Source organism: Oryzias latipes, chromosome 2 (assembly GCF_053564925.1).
Source record: "Oryzias latipes strain Hd-rR chromosome 2, Olatipes_Hd-rR_3.1".
Lineage (NCBI taxonomy): Eukaryota > Metazoa > Chordata > Actinopteri > Beloniformes > Adrianichthyidae > Oryzias > Oryzias latipes.
The window spans coordinates 24172812-24192606 of record NC_136238.1 but is presented as its reverse complement, the minus strand read 5'-3'; the positions used below and the strand labels follow the sequence as shown (position 1 = coordinate 24192606).

Below are 19795 nucleotides of genomic sequence, written 5' to 3'. Positions count from 1 at the left end.
TGTCCGTCCTGGGGGAGGATCCCTCCTTCATGTGGGCACCCCTGAGGTTTCTTCGCTTTTTTCCGGAATCCGTTTTTTTTAGGAGTTTTTCCTTACCGTGAGGGGGGTCTAAGGGCAGGGATGCCAGTATAGCTTAGTCAGTTTGTTAGTTCATTTTAGTATTTTCCTATTGAACTCTTTGTATTCGTGATCCTTTTGATTTCACGTTTTACTTCGAAGCCCATCGAGAGGACTGTTGTTGTGATTTTGGCCGATACAAATAAAATTGAATTGAATTGAATTGAATTGAATTGAATTGAATTGAATTGAAAGCAGCGTGCGGGCACTTCACAACCAATCAATCAATACCACTGTAGTGTTGATATTGATCGATAGCGTCCAGAAGCATTAATACTTTGATGGAAAGATTCCTCTCGTTCTCGCAGTTGCGACCCGTCGGTCAAACCGCGGCTCTGTGGAGGAGCCGTCAGCGCGCATACGCGAACATGAAGCACTTCATAAAGCCATAAAATAACGTCTGTCAGCACGTCACATGTCGTCAGAAAAGGTTGCATTCAGACAGAGGACGGCGTATGATGTCATGTCTACGATTGTTTAGCAGGTAATGAGCTCATTCAGCATCAGATGACAACATGGAACTTCACCACCAAAATCTTTGAATAAGACCATCTGAGCAACTCACGGAATCAAATCGGTTGGAGAGAAACTGGACTGAGGAAGACCAAGAGAAAAAGGAGGAAGAATGTGAGGAAGGGGATAAGGAGAAAAATGACAATATCAGATCTGATGAAGAGCTCCAGGATAAAGAGTCTGAGAATTGCATTAAAGGAACAGTCTCCATCAAAGAAATGAAAGATTCTGTCTCTTCACTGACTGACGAAGATGAAGAGAAAAAAGAGGAAGATGATGAGGGCTTCAGTTCTGATGAAGAGCTCCAGAATACTTCAGATGATGAGCAATGTGAGGAGGAACATGAGGAAGAGTGTGAAGAGGAATATGAGGGGGAGGAGGAAGAATATGAGGACATCGGTTCTGATGAAAAGCTCCAGAATCCTTAAATTGATGAAGATTCTGTCAATTCCAAAGACGGAACCGGCTCCATTAGGACTATTAAGACATAAACATGAAGAATATTTTTAGATCACTAGTAGGAAACAAAGATTCAGAATTGGTTTAGATGATTAGACATCCAGATTAGGAATCTGTTTAGATGACTAGACATCCAGATTAGCAATCTGTTTAGATGATTACACATCCAGATTAGGAATCTGTTTAGATGATTAGACATCCAGATTAGGAATCTGTTTAGATAAATAGTAGGAAAGGTTTTTTTTCTTCCAGACAAAGGATCATATTTGAGACTCTGTAGGTTTGTTCTCTTCTTTGTTTTTGGTCTTATTTTAGCCAAGAGCAGAGCTCCAACATTAGCATGTGAGCATTCAGCCTTTAAGTTTGGTTCTTCCTTCCAATCAGGAGAAATTTCTAAAATGTTTTCATCAGAAAGTAAAAAAATATATATATATATTTCTTTGATAACATTTTTTTTATTTCATTGTTAGTAAAAGTATTTTGATCCACTTGGGGCTTTAGGTAAACCAGATCCTCTTCCAGGGAAGTGGAACCTTCAACCCAACCGTTTCCATCTAAAAATGTTGTCACTATGGTAACCAGCAAACACACTGAAGGTTATTGTTGACTGCAAGTCCCAGCAGTCTTTCAGTCTTTCCCACTCTAATGCTCTTTGGATCAGCGCTGTGGCTTCACTGGAAGAGGATCCAGTTAGCACGGGTTTTCTCCGGGCGCTCCGGTTTCCCCAATCCAAGAAGTTTTGAAGAGCTTTGAGAAAATGGGATAGATAGATAGATAGATAGATAGATAGATAGATAGATAGATAGATAGATAGATAGATAGATAGATAGATAGACAGACAGACAGACAGACAGACAGACAGACAGACAGACAGACAGACAGACAGACAGACAGACAGACAGACAGACAGACAGACAGACAGACAGACAGACTTTATTCATAATTTTAAATAATAATACAAAAATTCCTGGAAAAAAAATAAAAACACAAAAATAAAGTAGATAAAGTACTTTGATGGTATTTGGAATATTTAAGGTTCTTGTGTGTTTTAATGCAACCACTTGTGGAACCACTCAGTGCTCGCATGTGCCGGTCCCAAGTCTGGATAAATGCAGAGGGTTGTTGGATGGACATCCTACATACACCCAACTAAAAAAACAAAACAAAAGATAAAAGACAAAAAAAACCCTCATAAGAATAAATTATAAATATTTTGTGAAGCTAGAATTGAGAACAGCATATATAAAAATAAAAAAAATTAAAAAAAAAAAAAAAAAAAGAATTGAGAACTGCATGTCCGCCGGGGTCTACTGAGGGATATCCGTTTGAAAACGTTGTCATCTGATATTTTTCAGTGGCAGGAAGTTTGGACTTTCTTTAGACACTGCCTTCTTTTTCTTGACTGGTTTGTCAGTCAGAATGTGGAGGACGGGACACAAACCCACACTCTGTGTTTTGGTTGTGTTCTGAACTTCAGTTTGACCAACGTTTCAGCAGGTTTCACAGCAGCTCAGAGGCCTGCAGGCCTGAAGAGGCCTGAGGGGAGAGAGGGGGCCTAAGGGGGCCCGTATAGGCCCGCCGCGTCCCAAGGAGGCCCGAGGAGGCCTGACGAGACCTGAGGGCGAACTCGAGGGGGCCTCAAACATTTGACACATGGATCCTGTGTCTTGGTTTGGAGAAGTTTTCAAAGAGATGAGGCCTGAGGGGTCCCAAAGTGGCCTGAGGGGACCCAAGGGTGCCTCAAACAGTTGGACGCATGGACAGTCATATACTGGACAGTTCATTTAAATGATGCACGCAAGAGGAGGGGGGAGGACGGGGGGCTAATCTGCAGTTTGTGTGTGCAGAATCTACTGATCCTTGTACTTCTTTTTTATTTTATGAACATATTAATACATGATCCAGCTGAGAGATACTTTTAACCATTTTGTCTGTACAAGATTCAACTTACTTGAATAGAAAATCTAAACATTAAGATAATGGAACAAACCAACCACCCTCCCCCGCCCCATCCCAGCATGAAAATCAGAAAGAAAATAAAAATAATATTGACATAGATCAGAAGACCACAGGCACAAACTCAACCTGGTAACAGTTCTAATGTGAAAAATAGTCAATGAAACGTTTGTTGTAAAATGTGTGCGTGCATCATCATCTTCTCAATGTGTATTTAATTTTGTCTGATTAAAAAAAAACATCCCATCATTTAGCCATTTGTGAAATAGATGGACATTTAATGGATTTCCAATAACAGTCGACGTCTTGCTGACAGAGATGTGAATGCCATGATGTCTTTTTTGACTGATCCTTGTACTTCTACTTTGTTCCAAACATGAATGAAACTTTTTTAAATTCTATTGAATTTGCAGAGCGTGCCTTGTGGGCGCTTAAAGTGGTCCTCGCAAGCGACCATGCGCCCTCGGGCACTGCTGTGGTGACCCGTGATGTAATGGAAACGCGGCTAATGGTACGTTCCATTTTCATGATGTCCATTCAGGTGGCTGGACCAGCCTCAAGGGAGCTGCAAACACACCTGTACTCCTCTCTATGACCCTCCATGAACCCTAGCACCCAAAAACCCAGAGCACCTGTACAGGTACATGTGACAAAGGCGTCAAGTATGACAGAAATGAAGTTTGGAGATGTTGACAGTTCATGAGGATGACTGACAGCCTCTGGGGTAAAGAGAAAATAGGCAGGGTTATTGGCAGTCTCACACATAATGGAAGTTGGAAATAACGAAACCAAATTCACATTCTCTTGACACCCTCAGATTCCAGCAGAAGGAAGGTCTGAATTCCTCTCTGATCTTTGAAGTTATTTTGCCAACTGGAGTTTTCAAATATACTTTTACTGATTTCACTTCACTTTACAGACCCACTCCAAAGAGAAACGTGTTTTTAACACGTTCTTGTAGCATTTTTCTGAAAATAGAGGACAATGAGACCTCGAGTTAACAATGGAGTCCCACAGGGCTCAGTTCTAAGACCCTTCCTGTTGATGCTCTACATGCTGCCCCTAATAAACGTAATCAGGAAACACAGCATTCAATTCCACTTTTATGCAGATGATATGCAGTTGTATTTCTCCATTAAACCTGACCAGGATGACCGTATAGAGAAACTGAATGCCTGCATCAGAGACAGTTAGATAGTCCCCCTGGATGGCGTTAATATAGCCCCCAACACCACAGTTAGAAATCTAGGGGTGTTATTTGACCAGGACTTATCATTTAAGGCTCACATATCTCTCTGCGCTTTAAACGGACCTCTGAGACTCTCACAGAGCAGGAGCATTTATACAGAGACTTGATTACATCCAGGTGGATTTATTTATCATCATTAGTCATTCAGGTCAACATTGGATCATTCAGAGATCCTCACTGAACATCTGGAGAGTTGCTGCACTGAAAGAAAAGGGGCGGAATCATTTTGCATACCAAATATTTAAGTTTTTTATTTGTTAAATAAGTTTGAAATATCCAATAAATTTGGTTCCACTTCATTATTGTGTCCCACTTATTGATGATTTATGTCTTTATGTTTAAAGCCTGAAATGTGGCAAAGGTTGAAAAGTTCAAGGGGGTCTGAATACTTTCACAAAGCACAGTACGCTCCATGTACTTGATGTCCCTTAAGGTGGTCATAAGAGCATCAAGGAAACTGCAAGACACACCTGTGCTCACCTTAACCGTTGTGCTCTCCTAGGCACTTTAACGTTGGGAGTTGGGTCATCTAGACCCACTAGACAGTGCCCTGAACCTTTTTTCTTCAATGATTTGTGATCTTCACTGGTGTCCATGGATTACATGAAATCTTTCCACCTTTATCATGGTAGGGAGAACATGTCAATGTAAGGGCGGGGTCATCTAAGATAGCACAAGGGTTAAAATGCAGCCACTCCTCTCTACGGCCCTCCAAGGACCCAGACAACCCCCCAAAAAACCATCACCTATTTGGGTCGACTCTCTCTTACAGGAACATGTGAGTAAGGCTTCAAGTATGACAGAAAAGAAGTTTGAAGATGTTGACAGTTCATGACGATGACTGACAGCCTCTGGGGCAAAGTGAAAATGGGCGGGGTTATTGGCACTCACACACATTTGGAAATAATGAAACCAAATGAACAAACCAGCACAGGCCAGGTCTCAATTCTTTAAATTCCTGTTTGAATTCTTTAGCCAACAGGATTTTTCAAAGATCCTTTTACTGGTTTTACTTTTCTTTAAAGAGACACTCCAATGAGTATCTGCTGCTTTAAAACACAGTCTTCTAGTTTTTTTCCCACAATGGAGGACATACATGAGTAAAAGAAAGATGAAAACTGCATTTCTGAGTATTTCTTTATTCAAATCATGGTGATGTAACAGTGATGTAAAAAATTCCAGGGGGGCTACAAGCTTCCTGCTCCTCCCTGTTCTGATCATCCACCTGCAGACCAACAGATCCATGAACGTCTTTGTTTTCCTGCTCTGAGCTGGAATCTGGATCAGAACCGGACGGATGGATAGATCTGATGTTGCTGCTGTTTCTGTTGCACCCCTAATGTTAGGATGAGGGTGTGAGGGGCTGTAAGCTAGTGGGAGGGAGTGGAAACAAAGGGATGATGGGAAGTAGTGGCAGGCTTACTCTGCATCAACAGTCCTGCCCACAACTCAGAGGTGAATTTCTAATGCTGCTCTGCAGAAACTATGTCCTAGAAACCACACAGGTCTTTTGGATTTGGGCTAAAAACGGCGTCATCATCGTTATCATCATCATCATCATTAGCATCATCATCATCATCACTGGGAAGCTGATCAGCTTTGTTTGGGTCGGCAGGAACAACGTTCATGTTCTTGGTTGACACTTCTTTTCTGAAAATTACTTTTGGCTTTTCAAACATCTGTTTTTTTTAAATCTTTTGTAATTGTTCTGATTTTAATAATGTTTTTGCATTGTGATTTTTTTAATGCGATTTGAACTTCAGGGCCACCGTAGTTTAAACTGTAAGCAGTTAACACTACGTAACACGGACTTCTCAACACACTGTAAATCTTCAGCTGTTGACCCGATCCCCGTGAATCGGCTCTACAGGGAAAAACTGCAAATTGGTGGCCCTGTAGAGCCGGGATTTGCCAGAAGCTGATGTAAATGCTGATGGAGGACGTGTAGAAAGGACAGACTGAATGTTTCTGCTTCCACGAGTTCAAGGAGGGCCGCAATATGTGTTAAATGTGTGCGTGCATCCTCTCAATGTGTATTTAATTTCAGTCAGGCAAACTCATGCAGTAGAATATATTTATTTTCACATACTCTAATTTTCACATTCTTTAAGTTGGCATTCACAATCTTTTCGTTTGGCATCAGGCTGCGTACAATTCCATGAGATAATTTTTTCCATAAAACTTTTGGGTAATAACCCCCGAAAACGAAAGATCATCAAGAAGAATGTAAATGTATAATCAGTGTGTAATAAGATGAGGTGTGTTTTCGGCGGCATTCCATTTTTTCATTTCCTTTCATTCCCTTTCATTCCATTCGCAAGTAAGACTGCTATGTGTGACCCAGCACCTTTGACCATTGGGCTGCTCTTGTTCCAGTACAGCGCCACGAAGGGAACACACTATGTAGTGAGTCTGCTATGTGTGACCCGGCACCTTTAACCGTTGGGCTGCCCCCATTCGAGTACAGTGCCACGAAGGGGACACACTATCTAATGGATCTGCTATGTGTGACCCGGCACCTTTGACAGTAGGGCCCCTCCCGTTCGTGGATTCACTAGGGGAACATACTATCTGAAAGAGAGAGGGAAAGAAATGAAAGGGGAGCCAACATAAGAATCACTCATACCTGATTTTTTAGAACATAAGCCCACATCCATCAAAACACTGTAAGGAACTATAATTTGAACCGCCATGAACAACCCGTATGATGACACTACTTAACATCCATTCCACAGCTTCCAAAGGCATACTAAGACATGCTTAAATAACATCCATTATTCGTAGCTTCCATCATTACTAAGAACGAGCTTAACGGCTATAAACGTTCTTCCATTTGGCATACTATTTATACGAGCTTAAGTAACATCCATTGATTCGAAGCTTCCAATGACAGGACTATGAACGAGCTTAACTGCCATAATGTTAGCCATTTGGCATACGAGCTCAGACACATCCATTTATTCGAAGTTTCCATTTAAGTATTAAGAACAAGTTCAACAGCCATAATTTCTAGGCTTCATTGGGCATACTAATAAATGAGCTTACGAAACCAAATTTGGGCTCCATCGCATACTATAATACAAACTTAGAACATCCTAAATTTTGAGGCTTCTACCTGGCAAATAATCTTCGTTTAACATCTATAATTCAAGATTTTACATTCATTCTGCTGCTGACATATTGATTGTTTCGAGTCAGAAGTGTCATTGGAACGCAGAGGAGGTCCACAGCCCCATCACTTTTAGTGCAGCAAAAAGTACGTCGAGCAGTCATCGTTGCAGCACCAGATCAAGGAATGCAGGGGTGACATCATTCGCCGGAAACGGAAAGCTGACCGGGGCGTAGGGGTTTGCAGGCTCAGGATGCGGTGCATAGATAAAGACAAAACCAGTATTAGTCTCAGCAAAGACTATTTAAACAACCCAGAAAACTGATTAGTTTTAAAATGCTTGAGATAAATGGAATAACAGTGCTTTTAAAGAACAAATCTGAGAAAGTTAAATTTAGTAGATAGTTAGGGAAAAGTCCCATTGTGGATTCATCGCACCATAGAAACCACCAGAATCACAAATTCCAACAGTGAATTGATAGTGAAATATAGAACCTGCACGATATCTTAACACCAATTTTATATACACCAATGGAAAGAGAAGTAACCTTGACAGTTCCAGAGGGACGCACCTTCAGAAGGTCATCGAGGAGCAGGCGATGGGGAGAGTAACCAAGGACCAAGAACATTTGTAGATGAGGAGGTCAACATCCCACGTAGCAATGGATTGCAGCTCGGCTGGATTTGATTCTTGCATTTGATATTAGTGGTTCTCAAATAGATGGACAACAAAGCACATACTACTGAAATTTTAATTAACCGAGGGCGTCTGGATACTGCAAAAGAAGAACTTGAGATCCACGAGGGATCGTAGGTTTTGATAGTATTTTAGCTAGACTGAACCTTAAGCATTTAGAGGCGCAGTATAACAAGCCTCTAAATGGAGATGCATCTAGGCGAGTGTCATCTGCTTAAGCAGGGCAGATAGAAGACTGGCTTGTGGACACAAGATTTAACTCTTGAACTAAGCTTGAGAGCGTAAGTGATATAGATTCTACGGTCAGGGTTAAAATTGCTCATGGTGTTATTTAAACACTAACCAATTCAACCGATGACTCATAAGACTATCATCTCACTCTTTAAACAGCCTTATTATAATCTCTATGGCTGAATTCTCTCATAACCACATGATCCCTTAAAACCATTAGAGCTGTGGATTCTGGCGGCCGGACATACACACCACTCTTCATAAATCTTTCTCCCCAAACCAGTGGGCGCAGCCTCAGAACGAGTGGAGGGAGACTGAAGACACGACAGTCATCATTATAACAAAACCACTCCAAGCATTGAGAAGGAAAGGCAAAAAACGCAAGACACAAATGTCCAGAACAGCAACACGGGCCCAGGATCGAACTACCCGGAACAAGAACACAAGATGAACGGATGACCGTGGGACCAAAGTCACAGCAAATTTCAGGTGGCCCAGTCATTGACAAATCATTTTCAACCAAAGAATGAATAAATGACACGCTGCACAAAAGCTAGAGATGGCATAATGGGTAGAGGCAAGCATCAATGAACCATCCAGATCCATAGAAGAAAATAAATCCGGACGGGTAGAGGACCATACATCATAGACAAAAATAAATTTTTAGCCACAGAGATGCAAAGGAGGAAAATTGACCACCGAGAAATCATCAATAACGCACAAAAAGAAGGGGAACCCATCGCCTACAAAAAATCCAGTACAGGGCTTCTGATAACACAGTCGATATTATGAGGACTGCCACGACAGCTGAAAGGTAAACCGACAAACATGCAAGTCCCCGAAGCCAGGGCAGGACCCACTAGGGTACACACAGCAGGGAAAGGAAGGGCGGAGCAGAACCAGACGCAGAACATGCGGAGGCAATGAACGAGGATCGCCGAGTGAATCAAAATGAGCCACAGACGCTGCAGAGAGCCGCCATAATAATAAAGCCAGCATCGAATTAAGGACAGTCAAGATTTACATTCAGCTCCTAATTAACAAAACAGCAACAGAGAAAATGCCAAAAGCCGCAACAAATTCAGCCAGCATGAGAAACCTGTCCAGACGAGGACCGCCACCCTTCACAACCACAGAAAAGACCCCACAACCCCTGAAACAATAACCAGACGAAGCAGAACTACACAGCAGAAATTGAATCAGAAGTGCACCATGAAGTGGACCATGAAGTCCAGGAAAAACTACAATTCCCAGGGTCCTTAGGGGCGTGACGTCACTGATTACCAGGTCAAACAGAAAGCAGGAAGCCTTAGAAAAACCCAACAGAAAAACCACACGGGAAAAGAACCGCATGCCGCTCACCGTAAATCCTAATGACCACAGCAGACGAGAAGACCCGGACAGCTCCTGATCGAGCGCCACCGACAACCCGAACACCGCGGAAAGCACACCCCCTAGAGATGCATGCGACCGCGGCGACACGAACGCGCTGAGCGCCGCTATCCGCCCGCTGAATCGCCGCAGAAGGAGAGGCAGACGCGGCGAAACGAAAGCCCCACATCAGAAAAATGGGGATCATCCATCCGAAAAGGACGGGGGGAATACAGCAAGATGCAGAAAGAGAAGGAGACCCACGGAGAACGGCGACGAATGCAGCGCTTGCGGTAAGGAAGAGAATGAACGGCTGCACACCTGGACTTAAATAGGACGCTGAACAGGTGAGTTGATCAACTACTGCCCTAGGGGAGTAACCACAGTAAAATACTGCAGAGTCTACCTGCCTGAAAGGCGAACGAGTTCGCTTATTTTCTCTGATTTTAATAAAACATCCCATCATTTATTCATTTGTGAAATAGATTGACATTTAATAGATTTCCAAGATTTCCCCATGTACAATGACAATAAATAATTCTGATTTTCTGATTCTGATAACAGTCGATTTCTTGCTAACAGAAATGTGAAGCTATGTCTTTTTGGACTGATCCTTGTACTTCTGTTTTGTTCCAAACATGAATGAAACTTTTTCAATTCTATTGAATTTCATTGTGATCTGTGAGATTTTCAGAGCGTGCCTTGTGGGCGCCTTAAGTGGTCCTCGCAGCCGACCATGCACCCGCGGGCACTCCTGTGGTGACCCCTGATGTAATGGAAACGCCGCTAATGGTACTTTCCATTTTCATGATGTCCGTTCAGGTGCTTGGACGAGCCTCAACGGACCTGCAGACACACCTGTAGTCCTCTCTATGACCCTCCATGAACCCTAGCACCCAAAAACCCGGAGCACCTGTACAGATATATGTGATTAAGGCTTCAAGGATGATAGAAATTAAGTCTTAAGATGTTGACAGATCATGAGGATGACTGACAGCCTCTGGGGTCAAGTGAAAATGGTTATTGGCGGTCTCACACACAGCTGGAAATAATGACACTGTCATGGTGCCTCTGTCAATATCATCCACTCACTGATTGGCTCCTGATGCGACACAGCTGCGACCACTTACCTCATCTCACCGCCTGCCTTCTTAAGGAGCTCCAGGACCAGTATTCATCGCCAGTTCATTGCCCCTGATGATGCATATTTGGTAGTCACATTTTGCTCACGGTTTTGTTCTTAGGCTCAAGCCTGAACCTAAATCCTGTTCTTACCTGTCTCCAGGAATTCATAGCCACAAGTGGTCGCCTGAGCCTGCATCTTTCTGGAACCCCGCTCTGTCTTCCTCATCCGGTCACACCACGAGCCTCTGCCGATTCTCCTCACGAGCCTCCACTAATCCAGCCGTTATTCGGACCACGAGAACGAAGCCACCAGTGACGCCACAAGCCAACATGAACCGTTCGCTCTCGTCATGGACCCCTCGGAGTCTGCTTTCTCTCATACTCACCTGACCATTAAATTCATTCTCAAATCTCGCCCGTTCTCACCTGTGTCTCCTTCCGGGTTTCAGTGTCTGGGTCTATATTGATCGTTAGTTGTGACAGAAACCAAATTCAACAAACTTTCTCTTGACACCCTCAGATTCCAGCAGTAGGAAGGTTTAAATTCCTCTCTGATTTTTAAAGTTCGTTTGCCAACTGGAGTTTTCAAATATACTTTAACTGATTTCACTTCACTTTAAAGACCCACTCCCATGAGAAACATGTTAACACGTTCTTGTAGCATTTTTCTGAAAATAGAGGACAATGAGACCTCGAGTTAACAATGGAGTCCCACAGGGCTCAGTTCTAGGACCCATCCTGTTTATGCTCTACATGCTGCCCCTAGTAAACGAAATCAGGAAACACAGCATTTATTTCCACTTTTATGCAGATGATATGCAGTTGTATTTCTCCATTAAACCTGACCAGGATGACCGTATAGAGAAACTGAATGCCTGCATTAGAGACAGTCAGAGAGTCTCCCTGGATGGCGTTAGTATAGCCCCCAACACCACAGTTAGAAATCTAGGGGTGTTATTTGACCAGGACTTATCATTTAAGGCTCACATTTCTCTCTGCGCTTTAAACGGACCTCTGAGACTCTCACAGAGCAGGAGCATTTATACAGAGACTTGATTACATCCAGGTGGATTTATTTATCATCATTAGTCATTCAGGTCAACATTGGATCATTCAGAGATCCTCACTGAACATCTGGAGAGTTGCTGCACTGAAAGAAAAGGGGCTGAATCATTTTGCATACCAAATATTTAAGTTTTTTATTTGTTAAATAAGTTTGAAATATCCAATAAATTTGGTTCCACTTCATTATTGTCTCCCACTTATTGATGATTTTTTCACAAAAATGACAGTTTTATGTCTTTATGTTTAAAGCCTGAAATGTGGCAAAGGTTGAAAAGTTCAAGGGGGTCTGAATACTTTCACAAAGCACAGTACGTTCCATGTACTTGATGTCCCTTTAGGTGGTCATACGAGCTTCAAGGAAACTGCAAGACACACCTGTGCTCACCTTAAAATGCAGCCACTCCTCTCTACGGCCCTCCAAGGACCCAGACAACCCCCCCAAAAAACCATCACCTATTTGGGTCGACTCTGTCTTACAGGAACATGTGACTAAGGCTTCAAGTATGACAGAAAAGAAGTTTGAGGATGTTGACAGTTCATGACGATGACTGACAGCCTCTGGGGCAAAGTGAAAATGGGCGGGGTTATTGGCACTCACAAACATTTGGAAATAATGAAACCAAATGAACAAACTTTCTCTTGACGCCCTCAGATTCCAGCAGAGGCCAGGTCTCAATTCTTTAAATTTATGTTTGAATTATTTAGCCAACAGGATTTTTCAAAGATCCTTTTACTGCTTTTACTTTTCTTTAAAGAGACACTCCAATGAGTATCTGCTGCTTTAAAACACAGTACAGATGGACAGATCTGATGTTGCTGCTGTTTCTGTTGCACCGCTAATGTTAGGATGAGGGTGTGAGGGGCTGTAAGCTAGTAGGAGAGAGTGTAAACAAAGGGATGGTGGGAAGTGGTGGCAGACTTACTCTGCATCAACACTCCTGCCCACAACTCAGAGGTGAATTTCTATGTCCTAGAAACCACACAGGTTTTTAGATTTTGGCTAAAAACGGCATCATCATCACCATCATCATCATTATTACTGGGAACGCTTTGAACATAGATCAGCAGATGATCAGACCGGGACTTTAAATTTATGCATGTGATCATTTAGAATTAAGAAATGAATAAAAATGTTAAAATAATCGGTTTCCTGATAGAAAACTCTTGGTGTGTTTTTTATACTTTTTAATCTTTACATTCAGTAAATGTAACTATTGGAATGATTGTTAGTTTATTGATCAGTGATGGTGGATCCATGAGGTTTCAGTGATTTTAATGCCTCTTCTGAGTGATGAGTCGACAAACAACACCAGAATCTGGAACTTCCTTTGGAATCAGATGCTTTTATTTTGACAGAGTTCATGTGATTCTATGTTATCAGTGACAGAGAAGAAAAAAACAGACGTGATCAAACCCCTATCACTCATTTGAGCTTTTATTCATTTCTATACGATGTTGTAATAACATCCTGTCCTATGTAAGCCCCGCCCACCTTCTGAATTTAAAGCAGACCCATAAGTAGCAGTTCCCCAAACGGCCGATGAAGCTGGTTTCAGGTGACAAGACTCATGTCATCTTCATTGCTGCCATCATTGTCATCATCATTAATGTGTAGTTTCTGTAGATAGATAGATGTGATCATAGATGTAACCTGTATTAGGAGGTTTTTTTTACCATAGATTCCTCTTTATACGTGAACCATGAAGGATCTGGAAAGAAGAAATCCCACTTGTTAGTCAGAAACATGTCAAAAATCCTTCTTGGACTTTAGTTTGTTGTAAATATTTGGAGTTTTTTTGCATTTCCTGACTCACCTCTCTCAGGCTGATTGATGCTTGTAGCCAACCAGGTCTTTGTATTTCCGGATTTGCACCTGCAGGCTGCCAGTGAGTTCCAGCAGGTCTTGGTTCTTCTTCTGCTGCTCATCAATCTGGGAAATCAGCTCCTCCAGCTTCTTTTTTAGCTCACCTCTGTTGCCAGCCACTTGCTGTCTGCTCTCCTTCAGAGTCTCTTCAAGATATTTAATCTGTAGAGAAAGCAGGAGGTCAGAATGCTGACGAAGACAACCAGACAACAAACTGCTTCTTCTTTTTTTAAGCTTCTACTTTGAATGGATGAAAGCACTCAGGTGTTGACAAGCCTGTGAGGAATGGGAGTCGTTTCCAAAGGTCGCTAAACCCTGAATCTTCAGGTTTTATTGAAGTTTGACTCGTTTCCTCGTGTTTCACTCTGGTGTTTTCATGTTTATGTGATTACCTTGGTAATCAGAGTGTCAGTGTGGATTTCCAGCATTTTCTTTTCCTTCAGCAGGTGGGTATACTCAGAATTTCCAGATTCCAGCTCGCTCCGGTGATGATTCTCCTGCTCTTGGATGCTCTTCAGCTACACAGACACACATGACAGAGTTGGATGAACAGGGAGGGTGGAGAAGGTGGAGACAGTCCTCACAGCACCATCATACCTCCTTCTGGTACCACTCATCCATCTCCTCCATGTTCCTCTTTGCTATTGCATCATATTTTTGCCGGATCTCCTTGACAATGTTAGTCAGGTTGGAGTTCTGAGACTTGATCTCCACCGTCACCTTTGACTCCCTGATCTTCTCACACAGATCCTTGACTTTCTGCAAGAAAAAGAGTAGAAGTTCAGCCTCAAATGAGCAGAGAGCGACTCTGCAAACGTGCTGCCAGCCTCACAGCCTGGTGCTCTGTTTTCTGTTGTTGGAGCGTCTTGTTCAGTATTTCAATTTCCCTCCTTAAGTTGTCTTGTTGCTGTCGCAGTACAGGGACTGTCACCAGTTCCTCCAGCTCTTTCTCCACCGTCCTTCTGGCCGTCGTTTCCGCCTCCAGCCTGCAAACAGAAGAAAGCTCAGTTCTGTGTCCAAGTGTGGAGAAGAGTTCTGCCATGTTCTCACTTCCTCTTGAAGTCCTCCTTTTCCAGTTTGGTAGTTTTAATGTTCAGGATTAACTTTACTTTCTCCTCTGAGATCTCCTTAATCTGAAGAGATGAAACACCAGATTCAACATAATCCAAACAAAAAGCTGCTCCAGAAAAGAAAAAAACACCCACCTGCCGCTCCTGATCCTCCAGGGTTTCCTGGGTTTGATTCCAGTCCAGTCCACGAGACTCCCTCCTCTCAGCCTCGATGGCATCGATCTGTGTCTGCAGGATCTGGTTTTTGTCTTTCAGGTGAATCACTTTCCTCAGGTAGTCTTCCAGTCGATGGTTCAGCCCATTAAGGGTCTGCCGTTTACCTGCGTTGTCATCAAAAGGACGACCTCCAGAGTCTGGGACGTCGAACCCGCGCTGAGTGGAACCCTCAATCAAGTTGCGCAGATTCTCCAGGCTAAACTGGGATGGTTCGGCACCGTTCTGCATGACTGCGGATGAGAGAGCCTCGTGCCGACAGGAGTCCAGAGCGTTTACGCACGCCGGATGGATGCTGGGAAGGCTCTTATAGCAGGTGTCTGCTCGTAAATCCGCCCACCAGCAACCCGGTTGGCTCCACAGACGCAGAAAAGCTGGTTCTGAGTCGAAATTCCAGTTTTTCCCCTCAACCCCAAACCTCTCCTCCTCAGGTGTCATCTTATGATTGGACCTCAGCGCAGGTATGGGAGGAGATGGAGACTCCTGTCCTGATAAAAGCAGGAGAAACGTTCAGACGTACCTCACCTGTTCAGACGGACCTCACCTGTTCAGACGGACCTCACCTGTTCAGACGGACCTCACCTGTTCAGACGGACCTCACCTGCTCAGACAGACCTCACCTGTTCAGATGGAACTCACCCGTGTCTCAGAGTCCGTCATCATGAGTTCCTCTAACCATTTTACAGAAATCAAGAGGGACAAAGATGGTATGAAAGAGGGCAATGACCAGTTCCTGGTTGTCATCAGTCAGGTGTGTGGAACTCCATTTTTAAACTCTATTTCCTCTCAGAAAAATATTTTGTTAAATCTTCAAACATACTGTTGTTTAGCAAATATATCCAAAATGTGTGAATCTTGTGAACAATTCCTCCTAAAACAGCGTTTAAGCAGGAACATCTGGGAAAATAAGAGGATCAAGACAGCTGTGCATAACTGAGTGTTTCTTCACTAAAATCAAAGGAATTCAGTGATTTGAATGTTTTGTGTCATCAAAGCTGTTTGGGTTGATTCCAGTGGAGCTCATCATACGTGACATCATCGTAGGATCAAACCTAAAGCTTCATGGAAAACCTTTGAGACATGTTTCTGTTCAGATTTGATGCTTGAGAAACGTGTACAAAGTTCAAACCCAGCATGTTTTGGGACGGTGCAAACATTGTGTCTGTGTGTTCCAGGTGATTCAATGTGAGACTGAGAACAAAAAGCTGGAAGAAAAACTGAAGATCCTCAAGAGGAGGGACGTCCACACCTGGAAGGTGGATGAGATTGTGAGGAGAGCAGAGAAAGAGCTGGAACAGCAGCTTCACGCTTTCCTCAAAGACCAGGAGAAGCTGAAGGAGGAGCTGTCTGTGCAGATGAACGAGCTGGAGGACACCAGGAGGAGGTCAGCAGAGGTTCTGGCTCTGAAGCTCTGAGTGTTTGTCAGCATGGTAACCATGGAAACGCTTGCAGGTACGAGGAAGAGAAGAAGAAAAGATCTGAAGAGAAGAACAAATTTATCACCAGCAAGAAGGTAAAACCAACATCCTGAGGTGTTTGTGCCTAATCTAATGTTTACAAAAATATCTGAACTGTTTTTATGCAACAGGCTTTGGAGCATGAATGGCTGATAATAGCTGACTTGATGGTGGAAAAGAGGGTTCTGAACAATAAGCTGAACTTCCTCAGAGCTGGATTTAATGAGGTAAAGAGAGGTTCCATTCCTGGTTCTGGAGAAAAAAGACGTTCCTCCAGATGACCCTTCTGTGCGTCTGACCCTTCAGGAACTCAAGGAGCTGGAGTCCAAGGTCCAGAATGAGAAGAGGGTCATCTCTGACACCCACAAACGGTCCCTGGACCTGGAGAACATCATCAAATCCCTTGAGGCTCATTATGCAGCAATAGCAGATCGCACCAAGCAGGAAGTAGATCGGCTGAACAGGAAGAAGGTGAGGAAGAAGAAGATGAGGTCTGTCACACATTAACATCAATCATGTCACTGCGGTTGCTCTCCTCCTCAGATTGACGCTTTGCGCCAAACTTCAAGCCAGCACGAGCAGAAGGCACACAAGATAAAGGGGGAAATGATACTTCTGAGGAAGAGCATCACAGAACTCCAAACTAAGCTGGAGGTTCAGCAAACAAAGGTAAAGAGCAACCAACAAACTTCTGCATCCACCACCACCATCCTGATGACATCCCCGTTTCCTGATAGGAAAAGGAGCTGGAAATCGACTTAAAGCAGGAAGGAGGGGACGACGCAGAAATCACTGGACTGGAGGAGGAACTGAAGAAGAAGAGGGAAATTCTGACCCTGCAGGTCCGTGAGCATCAGAAGCTGCTGAACATCAAGCTGGGCCTGGACATGGAGATCGCCACCTATGGGGGGCTTCTGGAGAACGAGGAGAAAGGGTATGAGAGGCAGCAGGTCAACATGACATGAAAATGTGGGGGTAGTGTCCTAACGACGGTTTCTGCTCCTCCTTTCACAGCTTAAAGGACATCCACCCGGGTGAGAACCTCTCTGTCTTTGGTTTGTCTGTTTACACCCAACAGAAATGCTCACGGCATCACTGAGACCTGAGACGGGGGGGGGGGGGGGGGGGGGGGGGGGGTCACACAGGAAAACACAGCGCCTGTCTGTCGATAAGACATAGAAACATCCTTTGTTGGAGTGGTGCGCCCCCTGGTGGAGAATTCCTGTAGTAACCAGCAGATTTCCTTCTATCTCACTGAACCAGAATGAAGCAGTTTCCTGTCCTGTTGCCGTGGTAACCAGCAGTTCCCTGAAACTCGAACCTGCTGACCTGGTTGGAGTTGGAACCCGGCCGAGTTCCCAGAACACCGGGTTGCAGGTTCCACGGCTGGAGGTCTCCTCATGTGTAATCTAATGGAGCGGTTCTATGTGGTTTCATTCTGTGTTTTTCTCTCTCTCTCACCTCTGTCAATGGAGAAGTAAATAAAATGAAAAGAGCTAAAAAGAAAATGTTTGTAAAGCAACCTTTTATTGGGGGGGGGGGGGGGTTGTCAGCCATTGGAGTTGAGCAAATGCTTCCAGTTGGATGTTCTACCAGGTGATTCATTTTCTCCTGTTTGTCTCCATCTTCTAACTTTGTTCTGCTCCTCCTCCCCTTTCATCACACGTCTGTCCTGTTTGACACATGTAGCGTGTCTCTCATGAGGACGTCTGTCTTTTCTCCACACGTTCTCTCTGCAGAGATCCTCAGATCTCCTCCTCCGTTCTCCGGTTTCTCCTGATTTCTTCTCAAACTCTTGGTTGGAGCCCGGCTGGGTTTAAAGGAGAACATGCAGTGGGAGCTGTCCGGATGGTGGTGCTGAAACCTTCTGGAGGCTGAGACAGAAAGACATCAGCTTTCAAAGTTTATCATGAAATCAGAAATCAAGTGAATTGATGACGGAGACATTCAACATGAAGGACATGGACATTTCTTAAATAAAGTTTAACAATCAGACACTAAAAAAGGATGTTGGTCAGGACTTTCACATTAAAACAAATAATTAAGATGCATGTCTGTTTTTTCAAAATAAAATAGTTTCCAGATTAACACGCTGCAGAAGAATCCTCTCAGAATATGTGAGGCAGAAATGGGGGAACCTTTTTAGAGAGAGAGAGACATTTATGTCGGTTATGTTAAACACACGAACTTAAAACAACAACGTAAACATTGAACAATATTAACAGAAAAAGGTGTCTGATGAAGCCAAGGCTTCCATCTACCTACAAATTGATAGAAACGAAATAAAAAAAGAATAAAAAACAAAAAAACTTCTCCAAATTACATCACAACCACCAGAGTCTCTCAGTCCAGAAGGTATTTTGATATATTTTAAATGCTCTTCTTGTCTGTCCTTGAATGTAAAGGAGGATCTTAGGGCGGGGATGCCAGTTCATTTTAGTATTTTCCTATTGAATTCTATGTATTCATGATCCTTTTGAGTTTATGTTTACTTTTTCAATTACAGATATGAAGCCCAACGAGGCAACTGTTGTTGTGAATTTGGGCTATACAAATAAAATTGAATTGAATTGAAAAGGTCTTTTATGTAAACCGGTACTTGGTTTTTAAGAGCTGTGTATGTTAAAACCAGGATTTTAAAATGTACCTTGTAGCGAATAGAGAGTCAGTGTAGCCGGAGAATAACGGAGTGACGTGTGAAAACGTGGATGAATTAGTTAAATGCCTTCCAGCAGCGTTCTGGACAACCTGGAGCCGTTCTAAAAATTAACATGTGAAGATGGAGTTGCAGTAATCAAGACGAAAAGAGAGGATCAGACTAATTAATTTGAGCAAACGAAATAATTATTCACGTCATAAGACATTCATAAACAAGGATGTGAGCAATACTTGGATTTACAGCAGATACCTTCACATTTCTGTCTGTGTATGTTTCATTACATTGCATGGAAGACACGGATGATGCTTAGAGATCAAATTTATTTATTTTAAAAAGCTCTACAAAAATCATACTCATTATCAGTCACTTTACATCCAAATGCTACTAGGCTACATGCTACTTATCCCATAATGCATCTCGACCAATCACCGTGTCCCTGTTACTGTGATGCATTCATATACAACAGGATAAATGATAGGCTACGTAGCATGTAGCAAACTAGCCTTTGGATGTAAAATGACTGCTAAAGAGTATGTTAATAAAAGACCTGAATATTATTATTCCTATTCTACCCTAAGCTACAATATCCCATACCGCCGCAGGCTGTCCGTCTACCAGCCAGGATAGACGGAGAGGGTAC

The 19795-nt window shown here is 43.1% G+C and overlaps 3 protein-coding genes and 1 long non-coding RNA gene across 5 annotated transcripts in view; 3 read left to right on the top strand and 1 right to left on the bottom strand.

The window, feature by feature from the left end:
- The window catches only part of LOC110016657 (uncharacterized), a 310438-nt gene that overhangs the window by 50381 nt on the left and 240262 nt on the right, over window positions 1–19795 (top strand). The window lies entirely within an intron of this gene.
- LOC144988503 (uncharacterized) lies at window positions 716–12075 on the top strand. Its single transcript, XR_013652429.1, has 2 exons — window positions 716–10913; window positions 10988–12075. It is a non-coding gene; the product is annotated as an uncharacterized LOC144988503 (long non-coding RNA).
- On the bottom strand, window positions 13216–15331 carry LOC101158508 (keratin, type I cytoskeletal 18-B). Its single transcript, XM_004066404.4, has 7 exons — window positions 14962–15331; window positions 14807–14889; window positions 14589–14742; window positions 14354–14515; window positions 14149–14274; window positions 13707–13918; window positions 13216–13601 (listed from the first exon to the last, which is right to left on the bottom strand). Exons 1-6 carry the CDS (start codon window positions 15268–15270, stop codon window positions 13712–13714), a joined length of 1041 nt encoding a protein of 346 aa, XP_004066452.1. The 5' UTR covers window positions 15271–15331; the 3' UTR covers window positions 13216–13601; window positions 13707–13711.
- LOC101159649 (keratin, type II cytoskeletal 8) lies at window positions 15165–18004 on the top strand. Of its 2 annotated transcripts, none has more exons than XM_023962764.2 (10): window positions 15165–15389; window positions 15471–15790; window positions 16215–16423; window positions 16492–16552; window positions 16628–16723; window positions 16803–16967; window positions 17040–17165; window positions 17234–17430; window positions 17511–17530; window positions 17760–18004. In XM_023962764.2, the coding sequence occupies exons 2-10, from the start codon at window positions 15503–15505 to the stop codon at window positions 17762–17764; spliced, it is 1167 nt and encodes a 388-aa protein (XP_023818532.1). In that variant the 5' UTR covers window positions 15165–15389; window positions 15471–15502; the 3' UTR covers window positions 17765–18004. The 2 variants fall into 2 exon arrangements, with proteins under 2 accessions (XP_023818532.1, XP_078793545.1); XM_078937419.1 differs by having other exon boundaries at window positions 15226–15355.

Excerpts from the sequence above, each read along its gene's own strand:
- LOC101158508 (XM_004066404.4), bottom strand. The coding sequence starts at position 15,270 with ATGCAGAACGGTGCCGAACCATCCCAGTTTAGCCTGGAGAATCTGCGC. Across the intron at positions 14,890-14,961 it reads TGGAGGATCAGGAGCGGCAG|ATTAAGGAGATCTCAGAGGA; the intron begins GTGGGTGTTTTT and ends TCATCTCTTCAG. Across the intron at positions 14,275-14,353 it reads ATGAGTGGTACCAGAAGGAG|CTGAAGAGCATCCAAGAGCA; the intron begins GTATGATGGTGC and ends GTGTCTGTGTAG.
- LOC101159649 (XM_023962764.2), top strand. The coding sequence starts at position 15,503 with ATGGGAGGAGATGGAGACTCCTGTCCTGATAAAAGCAGGAGAAACGTT. Across the intron at positions 15,791-16,214 it reads TCCTGGTTGTCATCAGTCAG|GTGATTCAATGTGAGACTGA; the intron begins GTGTGTGGAACT and ends TGTGTGTTCCAG. Across the intron at positions 16,553-16,627 it reads AATTTATCACCAGCAAGAAG|GCTTTGGAGCATGAATGGCT; the intron begins GTAAAACCAACA and ends TTTATGCAACAG.